Below are 23,178 nucleotides of genomic sequence, written 5' to 3'. Positions count from 1 at the left end.
TCTGCCGACTTCCAATATCTTCTGCACTTTTTGCTATGCCACTCTGATGCACGAACAATGACCACTAAAGCGAGGTTGTAGTCCAACTGAAGGCTTTAATCAGCTAGATGTTTCCCCCAGCTCAGGTACAGAATGAATGCTGCTGGGGCGGCACGGGTTCTTATACCCCGCATAGCAGGACGGAGCTATCATACATTCTAACCAATAGAAAGCATACAGTTTTCACCAATGGTGCTTTAGCCTATTAGCTACCGTAATACCTATCATACCACATTCACCACCTGCTAGAAAAGATTCCAGCAGGGGTGGTGGCCTGAAACTACAAAACATGGCAGAGTGGTATAATTTGTTATGGAGGTACCGTAATACCTCCGTACAGTGTTCAGTAACTATTTACAATTCTGATAGCTATGTACATTTGATGGTTTATATTTACAGTTTACAATTAAAATGAAGGAATCAGTCGATCAGGTGCCCTGGTCTGCCTCTGTGATCGATGGAGCTTTGGTGGTGACTCCGCAGGAGGCTCGGGCGTCTGTGACTCCGGGAGCGTGGCTTTGATCTCCATGGCAGCTTCGGCACTCCTAGGTGGGGAAAACGGTTGACATGGGAAGGGAGTGCCTGCGGGTGGCGTCGGTGGGTGGGGGGGGGGGGGCTGCCTAGATGGGGCCGGCGGCAGGACTAATCCTCCTGTAAGGTGCTGCAGTGGAGGGGAGGGTGGGACTGGTGGCTGGGATGTGCGTGGGGTTCCGGTGGGTGCCAGGTCCCGTAGGGAGACCGTACCTTGTCGGCCGTCGGGGTACGCCACGTAGGCGTACTGGGGGTTAGCATGGAGCAGATGGACCCTCTCGACCAACGGGTCCGACTCGTGCGCCCGCACGTGTTTTCGGAGCAGGATGGGTCCGGGTGCTGCCAGCCAGGTCGGGAGCGAGGTCCCAGAGGAGGACTTCCAAGGGAAGACAAGGAGACGTTCGTGAGGTGTCTGATTGGTGGTCATATAAAGCAGTGACTGGATGGAGTGGAGGGCACCGGGAGGACTTCTTGCCAGCGGGAGACTGGGAGGTTCCTGGACCATAGGGCCAGTAGGACGGTCTTCCAGACCGTTCTGTTCTCCCTCTCTACCTGTCCGTGACCCTGGGGGCTTTAACTGGTCGTCATGCTCGAGGCGATGCCCTTGCTGAGCAGGAATTGATGCAGTTCATCGCTCATAAACGAGGACCCCCTATCACTGTGTATGTAAGCGGGGAACCCGAACAGTGCAAAGATGCTGTGGAGGACCTTGAGGACGTTTGTTGTGGTCATGTCGGGGCAGGGGATGGCGAATGGGAACGGGGTGTACTCGTCAATCACGTTCAGGAAGTACGTGTTGCGGTCGGTGGAGCGGAGGGGGCCTTTGAAGTCCATGCTGAGGCGTTCAAAGGGATGGGAAGCCTTTATCAGGTGCACTTTCTCTGGTCGGTAGAAGTGCGGTTTGCACTCTGCGCGGATTTGGAAGTCCCTGGTGGCTGTCCTGACCTCCTCGATGGTGTAGGGCAGGTTGCGGGTCTTGAAAAAATGGAGAAAGTGAGTGACCCCCGGGTGGCAGAGGTCCTCGTGGACGGCTCGGAGGCGGTCCACTTGTGCGGTGGCACATGTGCCGCGGACAGGGTGTCAGGAGGCTCGTTTAGCTTCCCGGGACAATACAAGATCTCATAACTGTAGGTGGAGAGTTTGATCCTCCACCGCAAGATCTTGTCATTTTTTAACTTGCCCCGCTGTGCATTACCAAATATGAAAGCAACCGACCGGTGGTCCGTGAGGAGAGTGAATCTCCTGCCGGCCAGGTAATGCCTCCAATGTCGCAAGCTTCTACTATGGGCTGGGCTTCCTTTTCGACTGAGGAGTGGCGTATTTCAGAAGCATGGAGGGCACGAGAGAAGAAGGCCATTGGTCTGCCCGCTTGGTTGAGGGTTGCCGCCAGAGCTACGTCGGACGCATCGCTCTCGACCTGGAAGTGGAGGGACTCGTCGATGGTGTGCATCGTGGCCTTTGCAATGTCTGCTTTAATGCGGCTGAAGGCCTGGCGGGTGTCTATCGACAGGGGAAAAGCTGTGGATTAGATCAGGGGATGGGCCTTGTACGCATAGTTGGGGACCCACTGGGAGAAGTAGCTAAAACTCCCTAGGCAGCGCTTCAGGGCCTTGGAGCAGTGAGGGAGGGGGAACTCTATAAGGGGGCGCATGCATTCAGGGTCGGGGCCTATAACTCCATTTCGCACTACATAGCCGAGGATGGCTAGGCGGTCGGTGCTAAACACGCATTTATCCTTGTGTGCAAGGTTAAGGATTTTTGCGGTCTGGAGGAATTTTCGGAGGTTGGTGACGTGGTCCTGCTGGTCGTGGTCACAGATGGTGACATTATCGAGATACGGGACTGTTGCCCGTAAACTGTACCGGTCAACCATTCGGTCCATCTCGCGCTGGAAGACCGAGGCCCCGTTGGTAACACTGAAAGGAACCCTTAAGAAGTGGTAGAGCCGCCCATCTGCCTCGAAGGCAGTGTACTTGCGGTCACTAGTTTCCACCAATGTTGCTTTAGCCTATCAGGTACCATAATACTTATAATACCGCACCCTCATCTTAGTGTCGTCTGCAAACCTGGACACATTGCACTTGGTCCCCAACTCCAAATCAGCTGTGTAAATTGCGAACAATTGTGGGCCCAAAACCGATCCCTGAGGGACACCACTTGCTACTGATTGCCAAACAGAGAAACACCCATTAATCACCACTCTTTGTTTTATACTAATTAACCAATCCTCTATCCATACTACTACTTTACCCTTAACGCCGTACATCTTTATCTTGTGCAGCAACCTTTTGTGTGGCACCTTGACAAAGGTTTTCTGCAAATCCAGGTATACCACATCCATTGGCTCCCCGTTGTCTACACACTGGTAATGTCCTCAAAAAAATCCACTAAATTAGTTAGGCACGACCTGCCGTTTATGAATCCATGCTGCGTCTGTCCAATGGCACAATTTCCATCCAGATGCCTCGCTATTTCGTCCTTGATGATAGATTCCAGCATCTTCCCTCCTACCGAAATTAAGCTAACTGGCCTATAATTAGCTGCTTTCTGCCTACCTCATTTTTTAACAGTGCTGTCACGTTTGCTATTTTCCTATCCGCCAGGACCACCCCAGAGAATTTTGGTAAATTATCACGAGTGCATTTGTAATTTCCCTCCCCATCTCTTTTAGTCCCCTGGGATGCATTCCATCAGGGCCAGGAGACTTGTCTACCAAGAGCCCCATTAGCTGGCCCATCATTACCTCCTTAGTGATAACAATCGTCTCAGCGTCCTCGCCTGCCATGGCCTCATTTCCATCAGGCACTGGCATGTTATTTGTGTCTTCCACTGTGAAGACCGACCCAAAAAACCTGTTCAGTTCCTCATCTCCCATTACTAAATCTCCCTTTTCATCCTCTAAAGAACCTTAGCCTCTCATTTTCGTTTTATATATTTGTAGAAACTTTTAATATCAGTTTTTATATTCTGAGCATGTTTACTCTCATGATCTATCTTACTCTTCTTTATAGCATTTTTAAAAATTCTCAATTTAGAACACCCAATTCATTTTTTCAATTAAGGGGCAAATTAGCATGGCCAATCCACCTACCCTGCACATCTTTTGGGTTGTGGGGGCGGAACCCACGCAAACATGGGGAGAATGTGCAAACTCCACATGGACACTGACCCAGAGCCGGGATCGAACCTGGGACCTCGGCGCCATGAGGCTGCAGTGCTACCCACTGCGCCACCGTGCTGCCCACTTCTTTATAGCTTTTTTAATAGCTTTCCGTTGCCCCTGAAGGCTTCCCAATCCTCTAATCTTTGCCACTTTGTGTGCTTTTTCCTTCAATTTGATACTCTCCCTTATTTACTTAGATATCCACAGCTGATTTTCCTTCTTTCTATCGTCCTTCCTTTTTGTTGGTATAAACATTTGCTGAGCACTGTGAAAAATCGCTTGAAGGTTTCTCCACTGTTCCTCAACTGCTTAACCATAAAGTATTTGCTCCCAGTCTACCTTGGTCAGCTTTTCTCTCATCCCATTGTAATCTCATTTGTTTAAGCACGAAACACTAATGTTTGATTTAAACTTCTCACCCTCCATCTGTATTTTAAATTCCACCATATTGTGATCGTTCCTTCCGAGAGAATCCCTAACTATGAGATCATTAATAAATCCTGTCCCATTACACAGGACCAGATCTAGGATCGCTTGTTCCCTCGTAGGTTCCATTACATGCTGCTCGAGGAAACTATCGTGGATAAATTCTCTAGGGTCATAGGTTTAAAGTGCGAGGGGAAAAGTTTAGAACTGATGTGCGAGGCAGGTTTTTTACACAGTGGGTGGTAAGAATATTGAACACGCTGCCTGGGGAGGTGGGGGAGCAGACACGATAGCGGCATTGAAGGGGCATCTAGACAAATATATGAATAGGGTGGGAATGGAAGTATACGGACTCCATGGGCGTCATTCTCCGACCCCCCCCGCCAGGTCGGAGAATGGCCGTTGGCCGCCGTGAATCCCGCCCCTGCCCCCGCCGAAGTCGCCGGTACCGGAGATTGGGCGGGGGCGGGAATCGGGCCGCGCCGGTTGGCGGGACCCCCCATTCAATTCTCCAGCCCGGATGGGCCGAAGTCACGCCCAGAAATTGCCTGTCCCGCCGGCGTAAATCAAAGCTGGTATTTACCGGCGGGACCAGGCGGCGTGGGCGGGCTCCGGGGTCCTGGGGGGGGGGGGCGCGCGGCGATCTGACCCCGGGGGGTGCTCCCCCGGTGGCCTGGCCCGCGATCGGGGCCCACCAATCCGCAGGCGGACCTGTGCCATGGGGGCACTCTTTCCCTTCCGCCTCCGCCACGGCCTCCACCATGGCGGAGGCGGAAGAGACTCTCCCCGCTGCGCATGCGCGCGAAACTGTCGGCAGCCGCTGATGCCCCCGCGCATGCGCCGCATTTCCGCGCCAGCTGGCGGGGCACCAAATGCCATTCCCGGCAGCTGGCGGGGCAACAAACGCCATTTCCGCCAGCTGGCGGGGCGGAAATCCCTCCGGCGCCGGCCTAGCCCCTCAATGTTGGGGCTCGGCCCCCAAAGATGCGGAGCACTCCGCACCTTTGGGCCGGCGCGATGCCCGTCTGATTGGCGCCATTTTTGGCGCCAGTCGGCGGACATCGCGCAATTGGGGAAGAATTTTGCCCCAGAAGTGCACATGGTTTTAGTTTAGACAGGCACAATGGTTGGCGCAGGCTTGCAGAGCCAAAGGGCCTGTTACTGTGCTGTATTGTTCTTTGTTCTTTTAATCTTTGTCTTCAAAAAGCAGTTAGATATAGCACTTGGGGCAAACGGGATCAAAAGAGATGGGGGTGAAGGCGGGATCAGACCATTCAATTGGATGACCAGCCATGATTAAAGAGAACTGTGGAGCAGGCTCGGAGGGCCGTATGGCTTCCTGCTGCTCATAATTTCCATGTTTCTAGCCAATGAAAACTAATTTTGTGCAACAATCCCTGGAGTCAAACTTTATTGACTGCTATTTGAAGATCGTTCTCCCCGTTTCCTCTGGGTGCTGCAGTTTCCTCCCGCAGTCCAAAGATGTGCAGGTTAGGTAGATTGACCATGCTAAATTGCCCTTAGTGTCTAAAAATTCTAGGTGGGGTTACTGGGTTACGGGGACAGGGTCGAGGAATGGGGTTGGGAAGGGTGATCTTTCCAAGGCCAGTGCAGACGCAACGGGCTGAATGGCCTCCTCCTGGGCTGTAAATTGTATGATAGTCTATGATCCAAAATGCTTCAAACACTTGCTCCCTTTAACTATATACCTCAAAATGTTCCAAAATATTTGTCAAACGAGATTCCCCTTTAATAAATCTGTACTGAACTGCCTAATCATATTGTGATTTCCTAATTGGCCTGTAACCATGTTCATAGAATCTAGCACGTTCCCAATACTGACATAGAACAGGGAAAATTACAGCGCAGTACAGGCCCTTCGGCCCTCGATGTTGCGCCGACCTGTGACACCACTCTAAAGCCCATCTACACTATTCCCTGATCATCCATATGTCTATCCAATGACCATTTGATTGCCCTTAGTGTTGGCGAGTCCACTACTGTTGCAGGCAGGGCATTCCATGCCCTTACTACTCTCTGAGTAAAGAACCTACCTCTGACATCTGTCCTATATCAATCTGCCCTCAATTTATTCGCCTTCTTAACAACCCTCTCAACCTGGGTGGCAACTTTCAGGGATCTATGTACATGGACACCGAGATCTCTCTGCTCATCCACACTGCCAAGAATCTTACCATTAGCCCAGTACTCTGTCTTCCTGTTATTCCTTCCAAAATGAATCACCTCACACTTTTCTGCATTAAACTCCATTTGCCACCTCTCAGCCCAGCGCTGCAGCTTATCTATGTCCCTCTGTAACTTGTAACATCCTTCCGCACTGTCCACAACTCCACCGATTTTAGTGTCATCTGCAAATTTACTCACCCATCCTTCTGCGCCCTCCTGCAGGTCATTTATAAAAATGACAAACAGCAGTGGCCCCAAAACAGATCCTTGTGGTACACCACTAGTAACTGGACTCCAGTCTGAACATTTCCCATCAACCACCACCCTTTGTCTTCTTCCAGCTAGCCAATTTCTGATCCAAATTGCTAAATCACCCTGAATCGCATGCCTCCGTATTTTCTGCAGTAGCCTACCGTGGGGAACCTTATCAAATGCTTTACTGAAATCCATATACACTACATCAACTGCTTTACCCTCATCCACCTGTTTGGTCACCTTCTCAAAACACTCAATGAGGTTTGTGAGGCACGACCTACCCTTCACAAAACCTTGTTGACTATCTCTAACCAAATTATTCCTTTCCAGATGATTATACATCCTATCTCTTCTAAACCTTTCCAAGATTTTGCCCACAACAGAAGTAAGGCTCACTGGTCTATAGTTACCAGGGTTGTCTCTACTTCCCTTCTTGAACAACGGGACAACATTTGCTATCCTCCAGTCTTCTGGCACTATTCCTGTAGATAAAGATGACTTAAAGATCAAAGCCAAAGGCTCAGCAATCTCCTCCCTAGCTTCCCAGGGAATCCTAGGATAAATCCCATCCGGCCCAGGGGACTTATCTATTTTCACACTTTCCAGAATTGCTAACACCTCCTCCTTATGAACCTCAAGCCCTTCTAGTCTAGTAGCCTGAATCTCAGTATTCTCCTCGACAACATTGTCTTTTTCCTGTGTGAATACTGACGAAATATATTCATTTAGCACCTCTGCTATCTCCTCGGACTCCACGCACAACTTCCCGCTACTGTCCTTGACTGGCCCTACTCTTACCCGAGTCATTCTTTTATTCCTGACATATCTATAGACAGCTTTAGGGTTATCCTTGATCCTACCTGCCAAAGACTTCTCATGTCCCCTCCTGGCGTATAGCCAACTGTCCCAGAGTCCCCGTTTTCTGTGTCCCTCCATTCCTTTATAGCATATGTTATCTGAAAATCTGCGGGAACCAGGCTAAAAATTATGAAACTAGTCCTAAATATAAAAACTGATTGTAGGAGATTCTAAGAAGCATATAAAAGGAAAGAAAACAGCCAAAGAGAAATTATCATGGGGGTTAAGGAATGACAGAGACTTTGGACAAATACTTTGCATCACTATTCACAGCGGAAGACATAAGGTTCATACCAAATATATAAAGTAGCCGAGGTGCTAAAATGGTAAGGTATTTAAGGAAATCAATATGGGCAGAGAAAAAAAGTATTGTAAAAACGTCAAAATCGGACAAGTCCTCTGGACCAGATAGTTGCAGAGCTAATGGATACACTCGCTATAATTATCCAAAATCCCTTAGATTTGACAATGGACCCACCAGATTGAAAGTTGGGAAATGTTACACCAGCTCTCATGAAAGGAGGGAGAGTGAAATCTAATTAATCTAATGTTATATTTTGGGAAGATCCAGGAATCTATTATTAAGAAAGTCTGAACAATGCACTAGAGACACAGAGTGTGCTTAGAGCAAGGCAATGTGGTTTTGCTGAAGGGAACTCCTGTTTGCCAAATGTATTCGAGTATTGCTTTTCGATGATGTTACAAGTAGGGGAGATAAACGGGAATCAGCAGATCTAGTGCACGTTGTTCTTGGAGAAGAAAATACGACTTCAACTTAGAAAATAATTGTGTAAGATGAGGACTCATGGAATTGGAATTGGCTATATTAGCATGTACAGAGGATTGGTTAATGAATAGAAAGCAAAGGGTTGAGAAAAAGCTGAATTTTTCGAGTTTTCAGATAGTGAATAGCAGAGTGCCACAAGGAACATTACTGGAGTTCCAGGTAATCATAATCTATGTGGAGAATTGAGATGGAGAGGCAGTATGTATTGAATCTACGTTTACTGATGATACAAGCTAAGTCGAAAAGTATCTGTGGAGAGGACACCAGAGACTGAAAAGTGATAGGTTAAGTAAGTAAGAAACACGATGGAAGATGGGGGAAGTAGTAGTATAATAGCAGTATAATGTAGGGAAGTCTGAGGTTATTCACTTTGGTTATTGGAAAAGAAAAGAAGAATATATTTTTAAAGATGAGAAACTTGTAAATTAGGCTTTTCAGAGAGACCTGGGTGTGCTCGTGCAAGGAAGACAGTAGGTTATGGAAGGCCAATGGCATATTGGCCTTTATTGAGAGGGGATTAGAGTACAAGAATAAACAAGTCTTGCTCCGAATGTATAACGTTTTGGTGAGACCACATTTGGAATACTTTGTGCGGTTTTTATATCCATATTTAAGAAAGCATATATTTGCACTTCAGGTGGTACAGAACATGTTCAGCAAAATGATCCTTGGGATGAGGAAACTTTTACAAAAAAATCACAGGCTGTGGTCTTCGTTGTCTTGGTCAACACTAATTTCCCATCCAGAATTGAAGTTGCTGGTGGCCTTGTTGAACCGCTGAAGCCCACGTGCTGAAGATACACTCAGTGCTTTTACGGAAGGAATTCCTGGAGTTTGACAGAGAGGCAGTGAAGGGAGGTGATATATTTTCAAGTCAGGATGATGAGTGGCTTTCAAGAAAACTTCCTGGTGGTGTTCCCATGTGCTTTCTGCTCTTGTCCTTCTGGATGATAGTGATCTTGGGTTTCGAAAGTGCAGTCGCAGGACCCTTGCTGATCTCTTCCTGGCACCTCGCCGATTATACTTACGGCTGCTGCTGTCCTTTGATGGTGGAAGGATTGGATGCTTGTGGACGGGATTCCAATCAAGCGGGTTGCTTGATCCTGAATTGTGTCAAACCTCTTGAGTGTTGTGCGAGTTACATTCAACCAGGCAGGAGAAGAGTTCATAAGACTCGTCTCTTGTGGCTTGTTGGTTGAGGACTGGCTTTGGGGACTCATCAGGTTATTTGCGGCAACGTTCCCACCCTCTGAACTGCTCTTGCCATCATCGTGTTCATGTGTCTCGTCCAGGTAAGTTTGTGGTTAATTGTAAACGCCAGCATGTTGATAATGGGGATTCATCGATGGTAAAGCCACTGCTTGCCCAGAGGCAATGGTTAAATTCTCTCTTGTTGGAGTTTTTCATTGTCTGGCACGTGTGCGTTACTAATGTGACTTCACACTTGTCAGCCCTAGCTTGGAATTGTTCAAGTATAGCTGCATTTGGATATGGACTGCTTCAGTATACAAGGAGTCACGAATGATGCTGAACATTGTGCAGTCATCAGCAAAAATCCTCACTTCTGACCTTATGGAAGGAAGGTCATCGAAGAAGCAGCTGGAGTTCGTTGGGCCCAGGACACTGTGAGGACCTTCTGCAATGATGTTCTTGAACTGAGGCGACTTACCTAAAAAAGAAATAACCATCTTACTTTGCGCTCGGTCTGACTAAGCAGAGGAGCTTTTTACCACTGATTCCAATTGGCACCAATGATTCTAGGGCTCCTTGATGCACACTCGGTTTGATGTGGCCTTGATGACAAAGACAGTTACTCTCCTCTCACCTCTGGTGTTCAGCTACTTCACCATGTTTGAATCAATGCTGTAAAGAGGTCACGTTGGAACGCACACTGAGCATCAGCCAGTAGGTTATTGCTAAGCAAGTGCCACATACTATTTTACTGTAATTAATTATGTGGTTGCCATGACTGTGCCTTAGTACTCCTGTACCCATTCTGCTTTCTATTTTCTTTCATTTGGCTATTTTTCTCTGTAGAATATTTACTGCTCAGTCGTTTGGCAGCACAACACTTGAATATTGCTGAACAAAGAAACATGCTGTTAAACCAAATAAAGCAATACGGTGGCACAGTAATTAGTACTGCTTCCTTAAGTGTCAGGGACCTTGGTTCAATTCTGATTCTGGGTTTTCCTACGTGGATTTCCTTTGGGTGTTCCTCGCACAGTCCAAAGCTGTGCAGGTTAGGTGGATTGGCCATGTTAACATTGTCCATTAGTATCCAAACAGATGTGCAGGTTAGGTGGGGTTATGTGGATAGGGCGGCGGTGTACTGCACACAATACTCCAGGTGTGACTCACCAATGCCCTATCCAATTGCAGTCAAACATCTCTATTCCTGTAGTCAAGTCTTCTCGCTATGAAGGCCAACATACCATTTGCCTTCTTAGTTGCCTGCTATACTTGCACACTTACTTTCAGCGAATGATACAGAAGGACACCAAGGGCTCACTGGGCATCAACTTCTCTACAATTTAAGCCCATTCAAATAATAATTTGCCTTCCTATTTTTGACAGCAAAGCGGATAACCCCACAGTTATCTGCCATGCATGTGCCCACTCACTCAACCTGTCCAAATCCCACGGAAGCATCTCTGCATCCTCCTCATAGCTCACCCTCCCACCCAACTTTGTATCATGTTCAAATTTGGAGATAATACATTTCGTTCCAAATCATTAATATATGAAGTGAGCAGTTGGGATCCTGGCACATATCCCTGAGATACGCCACTGGTTACTGCCTGCTATCGGAAAACACCACATTTATTCCAATTCTTTGCTTCCTGGTATAACAGTTGGCTTGTAATGCGGAACAATGTCAGCAGCGCGGGTTCAATTCCCATACCGTCCTCCCCGAACAGGCGCCGGAATGTGGCGACTAGGGGCTTTTCTCAGTAACTTCATTGAAGCCTACTTATGACAATAAGCGATTATTATTATTATATTATTATATAAATTTCAGTACCTGCGTGATGCCAGTGATGTGGGCTGTAGAACTCAATGACTGGCGGATTATATCAAAATGCTTTGGTTGGTCACAACCGAAAAAATACTGACTATCGAATGAGCCCATTCTTGCAAAAGTCAAAATATAGAGTCCAACATTGGGAGTTATTCTGCGATTGGGCAACGCTTGCTGAACAATCCAGATTGTGCTACGAATTGCACTAAAAGCCAAATTAAGATAATAATTCAGGCTCGCAAACTACATTACTTATACAAACATGCAAAACAAATAGGAGCAGGAGGAAGCCATTTGGCCCTTCAAGCCTGCTCCGCCATTCATACTGATAATCCAATTCATGGAATGTGGCTGTGTGGGTAGTGTTTAGGAATAAGAAAGGCGAAGCTACGTTGCTAGGTGTTTATTATAGACCGCAGATAATCCACGGAAATTGATGAACAAATGTGTGCAAACTTCGTGGAGGGGATTTATCCTAGGATTCTATGGGAAGCTAGGGAGGAGATTGCGGAGCCTTTGGCTTTGATCTTTAAGTCATCTCTGTCTGCAGGAATAGTGCCAGAAGACTGGAGGATAGCAAATGTTGTCCCCTTGTTCAAGAAGGAAAGTAGAGACAACCCCGGTAACTATAGACCAGTGAGCCTTACTTCTGTTGTGGTCAAAATCTTGGAAAGGTTTATAAGAGATAGGATGTATAATCATCTGGAAAGGAATAATTTGATTAGAGATAGTCAACACGGTTTTGTGAAGGGTAGGTCGTGCCTCATGAACCTTATTGAATTCTTTGAGAAGGTGACCAAACAGGTAGATGAGAGTAAAGCAGTTGATGTAGTGTATATGGATTTCAGTAAAGCATTTGATAAGGTTCCCCACGGTAGGCTACTGCAGAAAATACAGATTCAAGGTGATTTCGCAGTTTGGATCAGAAATTGGCTAGCTGGAAGAAGACAAAGAGTGGTGGTTGATGGGAAATGTTCAGACTGGAGACCAGTTACTAGTCGTGGACCAGAAGGATCTGTTTTGGGGCCACTGCTGTTTGTCATTTTTATAAATGTCCTGGAGAAGGGTGTAGCATGATGAGTGAGTAAATTTGCAGATGACACTAAAGTCGGTGGAGTTGTGGACAGTGCGAAAGGATGTTACAAGTTACAGAGGGACATAGATAAGCTGCAGCGCTGGGCTGAGAGGTGGCAAATGGAGTTTAATGCAGAAAAGTGTGAGGTGATTCATTTTGGAAGGAATAACAGGAAGACAGAGTACTGGGCTAATGGTAAGATTCTTGGCAGTGTGGATGAGCAGAGAGATCTCGGTGTCCATGTACATAGATCCCTGAAAGTTGCCACCCAGGTTGAGAGGGTTGTTAAGAAGGCGTACGGTGTGTTAGTTTTTATTGGTAGAGGGATTGAGTTTCGGAGCCATGAGGTCATGTTGCAGCTGTGCAAAACTCTGGTGCGGCCGCATTTGGAGTTTTGCGTGCAATTCTGGTCGCCGCATTATAGGAAGGATGTGGAAGCATTGGAAAGGGTGCAGAGGAGATTTACCAGAATGTTGCCTGGTATGAAGGGAAGATCTTATGAGGAAAGGCTGAGGGACTAGAGGCTGTTTTCGTTAGAGAGAAGAAGGTTAAGAGGTGACTTAATTGAGGCATACAAGATGATCAGAGGATTGGATAGGGTGGACAGTGAGAGCCTTTTTCCTCGGATGGTGATGTCGAGCACGAGGGGACATAGCTTTAAATTGAGGGGAGATAGATATAAGACAGATGTCAGAGGTAGGTTCTTTACTCAGAGAGTAGTAAGGGCGTGGAATGCCCTGCCTGCGACAGTAGTGGACTCGCCAACACTAAGGGCATTCAAATGGTCATTGGATAAACATATGGACGATAAGGGAATAGTGCAGATGGGCTTTAGAGTGGTTTCACAGGTCGGCGCAACATCGAGGGCCGAAGGGGCTGTACTGCGTTGTAATGTTCTATGTTCAAGTGTGTAAAAATAATAACAACAGAGTCATTATATTAGGTGATTTCAACTTTACCAACATTAAGACTCCAGTCTTAATCTCCTCTGCACTCTTTCTCGTGCAATCACATCCTTCCTAGAGTGTGGCTACTGGAACTGCAAATAGTGCTGTAGCTGTGGCCGAGCGCCCCATAATAATCTCCCTGCTCTGACATTCTTTGGTTTGGCTAATAAAAGCAAGTACCCAAGATGCATTCTTAGCCAACTGGTCTACTTGTCCCGCTGCCATCAGGGATCGTTTGATATGCACCGCAAGGTCCCTCCGGTTCTTTGTACTTCCTTGCATCCTGCCATTCATTGTATACTCCGTTGTCTTGTTAGTCCTCCCAAAATGCATCACCTCATACTTTTCAGGATAAAATTCCATCCAATCTCACCAGCCCGTCTATATCATCCTGTAGTTTCAGGATATTCCCCTTGCTAGGTACGACACCACCAATTTATGTGTCATCTGCGCATTTACTGATGATACCCCCAGGTTCAAATGTAGATCATTAATGTACACCACAAACAGCAAGGTACCCAGCATTGATCCCTGCGGTACACCATTGTACACATGTTTCCTGTCACAAAAACAACCTATGATCTTTGCCCTCTGCCTCCTGCCACTAAACCAGTTTTGGAGCCAATTTGCCAAATTATTCTGGTTCCCATGAGCACTTACGTTCACAAAATCACAAAATCCCATCGCACAGAAGAGGCCCTTCGCCCTATCGTGCCTTCACCGTCACGTCAAAAACACCAGAGCCACATACCTAATCCCATTGACCAGCATTTAACTGATGTTCTTCAAATGTTATGACATGCCAAGTGCTCATCCATGTACGTTGCAAAGGATGTGAGGCAACAGGGGTCTATCACCACCCCTCCCCCTCCCCCACAGGCAGTGTATTCTGTCCACTCATCCCCCGCAGGCAACACATTCTAAACATCACCACCCTCTATGTAAAATCCATTTCCGCAAATCCCCGCTGTTCACCTTGAAATTGTGTTCCCTCCTGACTGACCCTTCAACGAGGAACAGCTGTTCCCTTTCTCGCTGCCCATGTCCAATGTATTGGAACCTACGAGGGAACAAGCGGTCCTAGAACTGGTCCTGTGTAATGAGACAGGATTGATTCAGGATCTCATAGTTAGGGATCCTATCGGAAGGAGTGATCACAATATGGTGGAATTTAAAATACAGATGGAGGGTGAGAAGGTAAAATCAAACACTAGTGGTTTGTGCTTCAGCAAAGGAGATTACAATGGGATGAGAGAAGAACCAGCTAAGGTAGACTGGGAGCAAAGACTTTATGGTCAAATAGTTGAGGAACAGTGGAGAACCTTCCAAGCGATTTTTCACAGTGCTCAGCAAAGGTTTATACCAACAAAAAGGAAGGACGGTAGAAAGAGGGAAAATCGACCGTGGATATCTAAGGAAATAAGGGAGAGTATCAAATTGAAGGAAAAAGCATACAAAGTAGCAAAGATTAGTGGGAGACTAGAGGGCTGGGAAATCTTTAGGGGGCAACAGAAAGCTACTAAAAAAGCTATAAAGACGAGTAAAATAGATTATGAGAGTAAACTTGCTCAGAATATAAAAACAGATAGTAGAAGTTTCTACAAATATATAAAACAAAAAAGAGTGGCTAAGGTAAATATTGGTCCTTTAGAGGATGAGAAGGGAGATTTAATAATGGGAGATGAGGAAATGGCTGAGGAACTGAACAGGTTTTTTGGGTCGGTCTTCACAGTGGAAGACACAAATAACATGCCAGAGACGGATGGAAATGAGGCTATGACAGGTGAGGACCTTGAGAGTATTGTTATCACCAAGGAGGTAGTGATGGGCAAGCTAATGGGGCTAAAGGTAGACAAGTCTCCTGGCCCTGATGGAATGCATCCCAGAGTGCTAAAAGAGATGGCTAGGGAAATTGAAAATGCACTAGTGATAATTTACCCAAATTCACTAGACTCTGGGGTGGTCCCGGCGGATTGGAAATTAGCAAACGTGACACCACTGTTTAAAAAAGGAGGTAGGCAGAAAGCGGGTAATTATAGGCCAGTGAGCTTAACTTCGGTAGTAGGGAAGATGCTGGAATCTATCATCAAGGTAGAAATAGCGAGGCATCTGGATGGAAATTGTCCCATTGGGCAGACGCAGCATGAGTTCATAAAGGGCAGGTCATGCCTAACTAATTTAGTGGTATTTTTTGACGACATTAGCAGTGCGGTAGATAACGGGGAGCCAATGGATGTGGTATATCTGGATTTCCAGAAAGCCTTTGACAAGGTGCCACACAAAAGGTTGCTGCATAAGATAAAGATGCATGGCATTAAGCGGGAAGTAGTAGCATGGATAGAAGGATTGGTTAATTAATAGAAAGCAAGAGTGGGGAATAATGGGTGTTTCTCTGGTTGGCAATCAGTAGCTAGTGGTGTCCCTCAGGGATCAGTGTTGGGCCCACAACTGTTCACAATTTACATAGATGATTTGGAGTTGGGGACCAAGGGCAATGTGTCCAAGTTTGCAGACGACACTAAGATAAGTGGTGAAACAAAAAGTGCAGAGGATACTGGAAGTCTGCAGAGGGATTTGGATAGGCTAAGTGAATGGGCTAGGATCTGGCAGATGGAATACAATGTTGACAAATGTGAGGTTATCCATTTTGGTAGGAATAACAGCAAAAGGGATTATTATTTAAATGATAAAATATCAAAACATGCTGCTGTGCAGAGAGACCTGGGTGTGCTAGTGCATGAGTCGCAAAAAGTTGGTTTACAGATGCAACAGGTGATTAAAAAGGCAAATGGAATTGTGTCCTTCATTGCTAGAGGGATGGAGTTTAAGACTAGGGAGGTTATGCTGCAATTGTATAAGATGTTAGTGAGGCCACACCTGGAGTATTGTGTTCAGTTTTGGTCTCCTTACTTGGGAAAGGACGTACTGGCACTGGAGGGTGTGCAGAGGAGATTCACTAGGTTAATCCCAGAGCTGAAGGGGTTGGATTACGAGGAGAGGTTGAGTAGACTGGGACTGTACTCGTTGGAATTTAGAAGGATGAGGGGGGATCTTATAGAAACGTATAAAATTATGAAGGGAATAGATAGGATAGATGCGGGCAGGTTGTTTCCACTGGCGGGTGATAGCAGAACCAGGGGGGGCCTAGCCTCAAAATAAGGGGAAGTAGATTTAGGACTGAGTTTAGGAGGAACTTCTTCACCCAAAGGATTGTGAATCTATGGAATTCCTTGCCCAGTGAAGCAGTTGAGGCTCCTTCATTAAATGTTTTTATGATAAATATAGATAATTTTTTGAAGAATAAAGGGATTAAGGGTTATGGTGTTCGGGCCGGAAAGTGGAGCTGATTCCACAAAAGATCAGCCATGATCTCATTGAATGGTGGAGCAGGCTCGAGGGGCCAGATGGCCTACTCCTGCTTCTAGTTCTTATGTTCTTATGTTCTTATGTCCCTCATAATCCTGTACGCCTTGATTAGGTCGCCTCTCAGTCTTCTCAGTTCCAACGAAAACAATCGAAGCCTATAGAACCTCTCTTGAAAACCTACATTTTCCATCCCAGGCAACATCCTGCTGTATCTCCTCTCCACTACAGTCAATCAGATCCTTCCTACAATGTGCCCATCAGAATTACAAACATGACTCCAGCAGTGGCCTCACGAAAGTTCTATTCAAATTCAACATGCTTCCCTGCTTTTATAATCAATGCCTCGATTGATAAAGGCAAGTTCCCACATATCCTTTTCAAGACCATATTTACCTACCCTCCTGCCTTCAGAGACAAATACGCCGTGGTCCTTTTGTTCCTCGGAACTTCCTAGTGTCATGCCGTTCAGTTAGAATCATAGAATAGAATCATAGAATTTTCAGTGCAGAAGGAGGCCATTCGGCCCATCGAGTCTGCACCGGCTCTCGGAAAGAGCACCCCACTAAATCTACTTCCCCTTATTTTGAGGCTAGGCTCCCTAGTTCTGCTTCCCGCCAGTGGAAACAACCACTGCCTGTGGAAGTAGTTGAGTCGGAAACATTAGGGACCTTCAAGCAGCTATTGGATAGGTACATGGATAAAATGATATAGTGCAGATTTATTTGTTCTCAAGGGCAGCACGGTAGCATTGTGGATAGCACAATTGCTTCACAGCTCCAGGGTCCCAGGTTCGATTCCGGCTTGGGTCACTGTCTGTGCGGAGTCTGCACGTCCTCCCCGTGTCTGCGTGGGTTTCCTCCGGGTGCTCCGGTTTCCTCCCACAGTCCAAAGATGTGCGGGTTAGGTGGTTTGGCCAATAATAAATTGCCCTTAATGTCCAAATTGCCCTTGGTGTTGGGTGGAGGTGTTGAGTTTGGGTGGGGTGCTCTTTCCAAGAGCCGGTGCAGACTCAAAGGGCCGAATGGCCTCCTTCTGCACTGTAAATTCAATGATAATCTATGATTAATCTAGGACAAAGGTTCGGCACAACATCGTGGGCCGAAGGGCCTGTTCTGTGCTGTATTTTCTATGTTCTATGTTCTATGTAACCTACCCGCATCTATCCTATCTATTCCCTTCATAATTTTATATGTTTCTATAATATCCGTGCCGCATCCTTCTAAATTCCAACGAGTACAGTCCCAGTCTATTCAACCTCTCCTCGTAATCCAACCCACTCAACTCTGGGATTATCCGAGTGAATCTCCTCTGCACACCCTCCAGCGCCAGTACGTCCTTTCTCAGGTAAGGAGATTACAACTGAACACAATACACCAGGTGTAGCCTCATAGAACATAGACCATAGAACATACAGTGCAGAAGGAGGCCATTCGGTCCATCAGGCCTGCACCGACCCACTTAAACCCTCACTTCCACCTTACCTCCCTCACCCAATAAGACCGCCGTTTTTTTAATTTAGAGTGCCCAATTCATTTTTTCCAATTAAGAGGTTATTTAGTGTGGCCAATCCACCTGCTCTGCACATCTTTGGGTTTTGGGGGTGGCACGGGGAGAATGTGCAAACTCCACACGGACAGTGACCCAGAGCCAGGATCGAACCGGGACCTCGGCACCGCGAGGCAGCAGTGCTAACCCCTTGCGCCACCATGCTGCCCCCCCCCCCCCAATAAGCCCTCCTAACCTTTTTTTGGGGATACTAAGAGCAATTTAGCATGGCCAATCCACCTAACCTGCACGTCTTTGGATTGTGGGAAGAAACCGGAGCACCCGGAGGAAACCCACGCAGACACGAGGAGAATGTGCAGACTCCGCACAGACAGTGACCCTGGGACCCAGGCGTTGTGAAGTCACAGTGCTAACCATTATCCGACGGTGCTTCCCACTAACATCTTATGCAATTGCAGCATAACCTCCCTAGTCTTAAACTCCACCCCTCTATCAATGACTCCATTGGCCTTCTTAATCACCTGTGCACCTATAAACCAACTTTTTTCGACTATGCACTATGACACCAGGTTCCTGCGCACAACAGCATGTTTTAATATTTTATCATTTAAATAATAATCCCTTTTGCTGTTATTCCTACTAAAGTGAATAACCTCACATTTGTTAACATTGCATTCCATCCGCCGGACCCTAGCCCATGCACTTAAACTATCCAAATCCCTCTGCCGACTTCCAATATCTTCTGCACTTTTTGCTATGCCACTCTGATGCACGAACAATGACCACTAAAGCGAGGTTGTAGTCCAACTGAAGGCTTTAATCAGCTAGATGTTTCCCCCAGCTCAGGTACAGAATGAATGCTGCTGGGGCGGCACGGGTTCTTATACCCCGCATAGCAGGGCGGAGCTATCATACATTCTAACCAATAGAAAGCATACAGTTTTCACCAATGGTGCTTTAGCCTATTAGCTACCGTAATACCTATCATACCACATTCACCACCTGCTAGAAAAGATTCCAGCAGGGGTGGTGGCCTGAAACTACAAAACATGGCAGAGTGGTATAATTTGTTATGGAGGTACCGTAATACCTCCGTACAGTGTTCAGTAACTATTTACAATTCTGATAGCTATGTACATTTGATGGTTTATATTTACAGTTTACAATTAAAATGAAGGAATCAGTCGATCAGGTGCCCTGGTCTGCCTCTGTGATCGATGGAGCTTTGGTGGTGACTCCGCAGGAGGCTCGACGTCTGTGACTCCGGGAGCGTGGCTTTGATCTCCATGGCAGCTTCGGCACTCCTAGGTGGGGAAAACGGTTGACATGGGAAGGGAGTGCCTGCGGGTGGCGTCGGTGGGTGGGGGGGGGGGCTGCCTAGATGGGGCCGGCGGCAGGACTAATCCTCCTGTAAGGTGCTGCAGTGGAGGGGAGGGTGGGACTGGTGGCTGGGATGTGCGTGGGGTTCCGGTGGGTGCCAGGTCCCGTAGGGAGACCGTACCTTGTCGGCCGTCGGGGTACGCCACGTAGGCGTACTGGGGGTTAGCATGGAGCAGATGGACCCTCTCGACCAACGGGTCCGACTCGTGCGCCCGCACGTGTTTTCGGAGCAGGATGGGTTCGGGTGCTGCCAGCCAGGTCGGGAGCGAGGTCCCAGAGGAGGACTTCCAAGGGAAGACAAGGAGACGTTCGTGAGGTGTCTGATTGGTGGTCATATAAAGCAGTGACTGGATGGAGTGGAGGGCACCGGGAGGACTTCTTGCCAGCGGGAGACTGGGAGGTTCCTGGACCATTGGGCCAGTAGGACGGTCTTCCAGACCGTTCTGTTCTCCCTCTCTACCTGTCCGTGACCCTGGGGGCTTTAACTGGTCGTCATGCTCGAGGCGATGCCCTTGCTGAGCAGGAATTGATGCAGTTCATCGCTCATAAACGAGGACCCCCTATCACTGTGTATGTAAGCGGGGAACCCGAACAGTGCAAAGATGCTGTGGAGGACCTTGAGGACGTTTGTTGCGGTCATGTCGGGGCAGGGGATGGCGAATGGGAACGGGGTGTACTCGTCAATCACGTTCAGGAAGTACGTGTTGCGGTCGGTGGAGCGGAGGGGGCCTTTGAAGTCCATGCTGAGGCGTTCAAAGGGATGGGAAGCCTTTATCAGGTGCACTTTCTCTGGTCGGTAGAAGTGCGGTTTGCACTCTGCGCGGATTTGGAAGTCCCTGGTGGCTGTCCTGACCTCCTCGATGGTGTAGGGCAGGTTGCGGGTCTTGAAAAAATGGAGAAAGTGAGTGACCCCCGGGTGGCAGAGGTCCTCGTGGACGGCTCGGAGGCGGTCCACTTGTGCGGTGGCACATGTGCCGCGGAGAGGGTGTCAGGAGGCTCGTTTAGCTTCCCGGGACAATACAAGATCTCATAACTGTAGGTGGAGAGTTTGATCCTCCACCGCAAGATCTTGTCATTTTTTAACTTGCCCCGCTGTGCATTACCAAATATGAAAGCAACCGACCGGTGGTCCGTGAGGAGAGTGAATCTCCTGCCGGCCAGGTAATGCCTCCAATGTCGCAAGCTTCTACTATGGGCTGGGCTTCCTTTTCGACTGAGGAGTGGCGTATTTCAGAAGCATGGAGGGCACGAGAGAAGAAGGCCATTGGTCTGCCCGCTTGGTTGAGGGTTGCCGCCAGAGCTACGTCGGACGCATCGCTCTCGACCTGGAAGTGGAGGGACTCGTCGATGGTGTGCATCGTGGCCTTTGCAATGTCTGCTTTAATGCGGCTGAAGGCCTGGCGGGTGTCTATCGACAGGGGAAAAGCTGTGGATTAGATCAGGGGATGGGCCTTGTACGCATAGTTGGGGACCCACTGGGAGAAGTAGCTAAAACTCCCTAGGCAGCGCTTCAGGGCCTTGGAGCAGTGAGGGAGGGGGAACTCTATAAGGGGGCGCATGCATTCAGGGTCGGGGCCTATAACTCCATTTCGCACTACATAGCCGAGGATGGCTAGGCGGTCGGTGCTAAACACGCATTTATCCTTGTGTGCAAGGTTAAGGATTTTTGCGGTCTGGAGGAATTTTCGGAGGTTGGTGACGTGGTCCTGCTGGTCGTGGTCACAGATGGTGACATTATCGAGATACGGGACTGTTGCCCGTAAACTGTACCGGTCAACCATTCGGTCCATCTCGCGCTGGAAGACCGAGGCCCCGTTGGTAACACTGAAAGGAACCCTTAAGAAGTGGTAGAGCCGCCCATCTGCCTCGAAGGCAGTGTACTTGCGGTCACTAGTTTCCACCAATGTTGCTTTAGCCTATCAGGTACCATAATACTTATAATACCGCACCCTCATCTTAGTGTCGTCTGCAAACCTGGACACATTGCACTTGGTCCCCAACTCCAAATCAGCTGTGTAAATTGCGAACAATTGTGGGCCCAAAACCGATCCCTGAGGGACACCACTTGCTACTGATTGCCAAACAGAGAAACACCCATTAATCACCACTCTTTGTTTTATACTAATTAACCAATCCTCTATCCATACTACTACTTTACCCTTAACGCCGTACATCTTTATCTTGTGCAGCAACCTTTTGTGTGGCACCTTGACAAAGGTTTTCTGCAAATCCAGGTATACCACATCCATTGGCTCCCCGTTGTCTACACACTGGTAATGTCCTCAAAAAAATCCACTAAATTAGTTAGGCACGACCTGCCGTTTATGAATCCATGCTGCGTCTGTCCAATGGCACAATTTCCATCCAGATGCCTCGCTATTTCGTCCTTGATGATAGATTCCAGCATCTTCCCTCCTACCGAAATTAAGCTAACTGGCCTATAATTAGCTGCTTTCTGCCTACCTCATTTTTTAACAGTGCTGTCACGTTTGCTATTTTCCTATCCGCCAGGACCACCCCAGAGAATTTTGGTAAATTATCACGAGTGCATTTGTAATTTCCCTCCCCATCTCTTTTAGTCCCCTGGGATGCATTCCATCAGGGCCAGGAGACTTGTCTACCAAGAGCCCCATTAGCTGGCCCATCATTACCTCCTTAGTGATAACAATCGTCTCAGCGTCCTCGCCTGCCATGGCCTCATTTCCATCAGGCACTGGCATGTTATTTGTGTCTTCCACTGTGAAGACCGACCCAAAAAACCTGTTCAGTTCCTCATCTCCCATTACTAAATCTCCCTTTTCATCCTCTAAAGAACCTTAGCCTCTCATTTTCGTTTTATATATTTGTAGAAACTTTTAATATCAGTTTTTATATTCTGAGCATGTTTACTCTCATGATCTATCTTACTCTTCTTTATAGCATTTTTAAAAATTCTCAATTTAGAACACCCAATTCATTTTTTCAATTAAGGGGCAAATTAGCATGGCCAATCCACCTACCCTGCACATCTTTTGGGTTGTGGGGGCGGAACCCACGCAAACATGGGGAGAATGTGCAAACTCCACATGGACACTGACCCAGAGCCGGGATCGAACCTGGGACCTCGGCGCCATGAGGCTGCAGTGCTACCCACTGCGCCACCGTGCTGCCCACTTCTTTATAGCTTTTTTAATAGCTTTCCGTTGCCCCTGAAGGCTTCCCAATCCTCTAATCTTTGCCACTTTGTGTGCTTTTTCCTTCAATTTGATACTCTCCCTTATTTACTTAGATATCCACAGCTGATTTTCCTTCTTTCTATCGTCCTTCCTTTTTGTTGGTATAAACATTTGCTGAGCACTGTGAAAAATCGCTTGAAGGTTTCTCCACTGTTCCTCAACTGCTTAACCATAAAGTATTTGCTCCCAGTCTACCTTGGTCAGCTTTTCTCTCATCCCATTGTAATCTCATTTGTTTAAGCACGAAACACTAATGTTTGATTTAAACTTCTCACCCTCCATCTGTATTTTAAATTCCACCATATTGTGATCGTTCCTTCCGAGAGAATCCCTAACTATGAGATCATTAATAAATCCTGTCCCATTACACAGGACCAGATCTAGGATCGCTTGTTCCCTCGTAGGTTCCATTACATGCTGC

The 23,178-nt window shown here is 47.4% G+C and overlaps 1 protein-coding gene across 1 annotated transcript in view; it reads right to left on the bottom strand.

The window, feature by feature from the left end:
* The window catches only part of LOC140427416 (uncharacterized), a 363,190-nt gene that overhangs the window by 319,990 nt on the left and 20,022 nt on the right, over positions 1-23,178 (bottom strand). The window contains exon 5 of the mRNA XM_072512950.1: positions 10,238-10,328. Within this exon, the coding sequence (XP_072369051.1) occupies positions 10,238-10,328 (91 nt within the window). The remainder of the gene's footprint in view (positions 1-10,237; positions 10,329-23,178) is intronic.

This window comes from Scyliorhinus torazame, chromosome 7 (genome assembly GCF_047496885.1).
Source record: "Scyliorhinus torazame isolate Kashiwa2021f chromosome 7, sScyTor2.1, whole genome shotgun sequence".
In the NCBI taxonomy this organism is placed as follows: Eukaryota; Metazoa; Chordata; class Chondrichthyes; order Carcharhiniformes; family Scyliorhinidae; genus Scyliorhinus; species Scyliorhinus torazame.
This window is presented reverse-complemented; position numbering and strand designations above follow the sequence as displayed.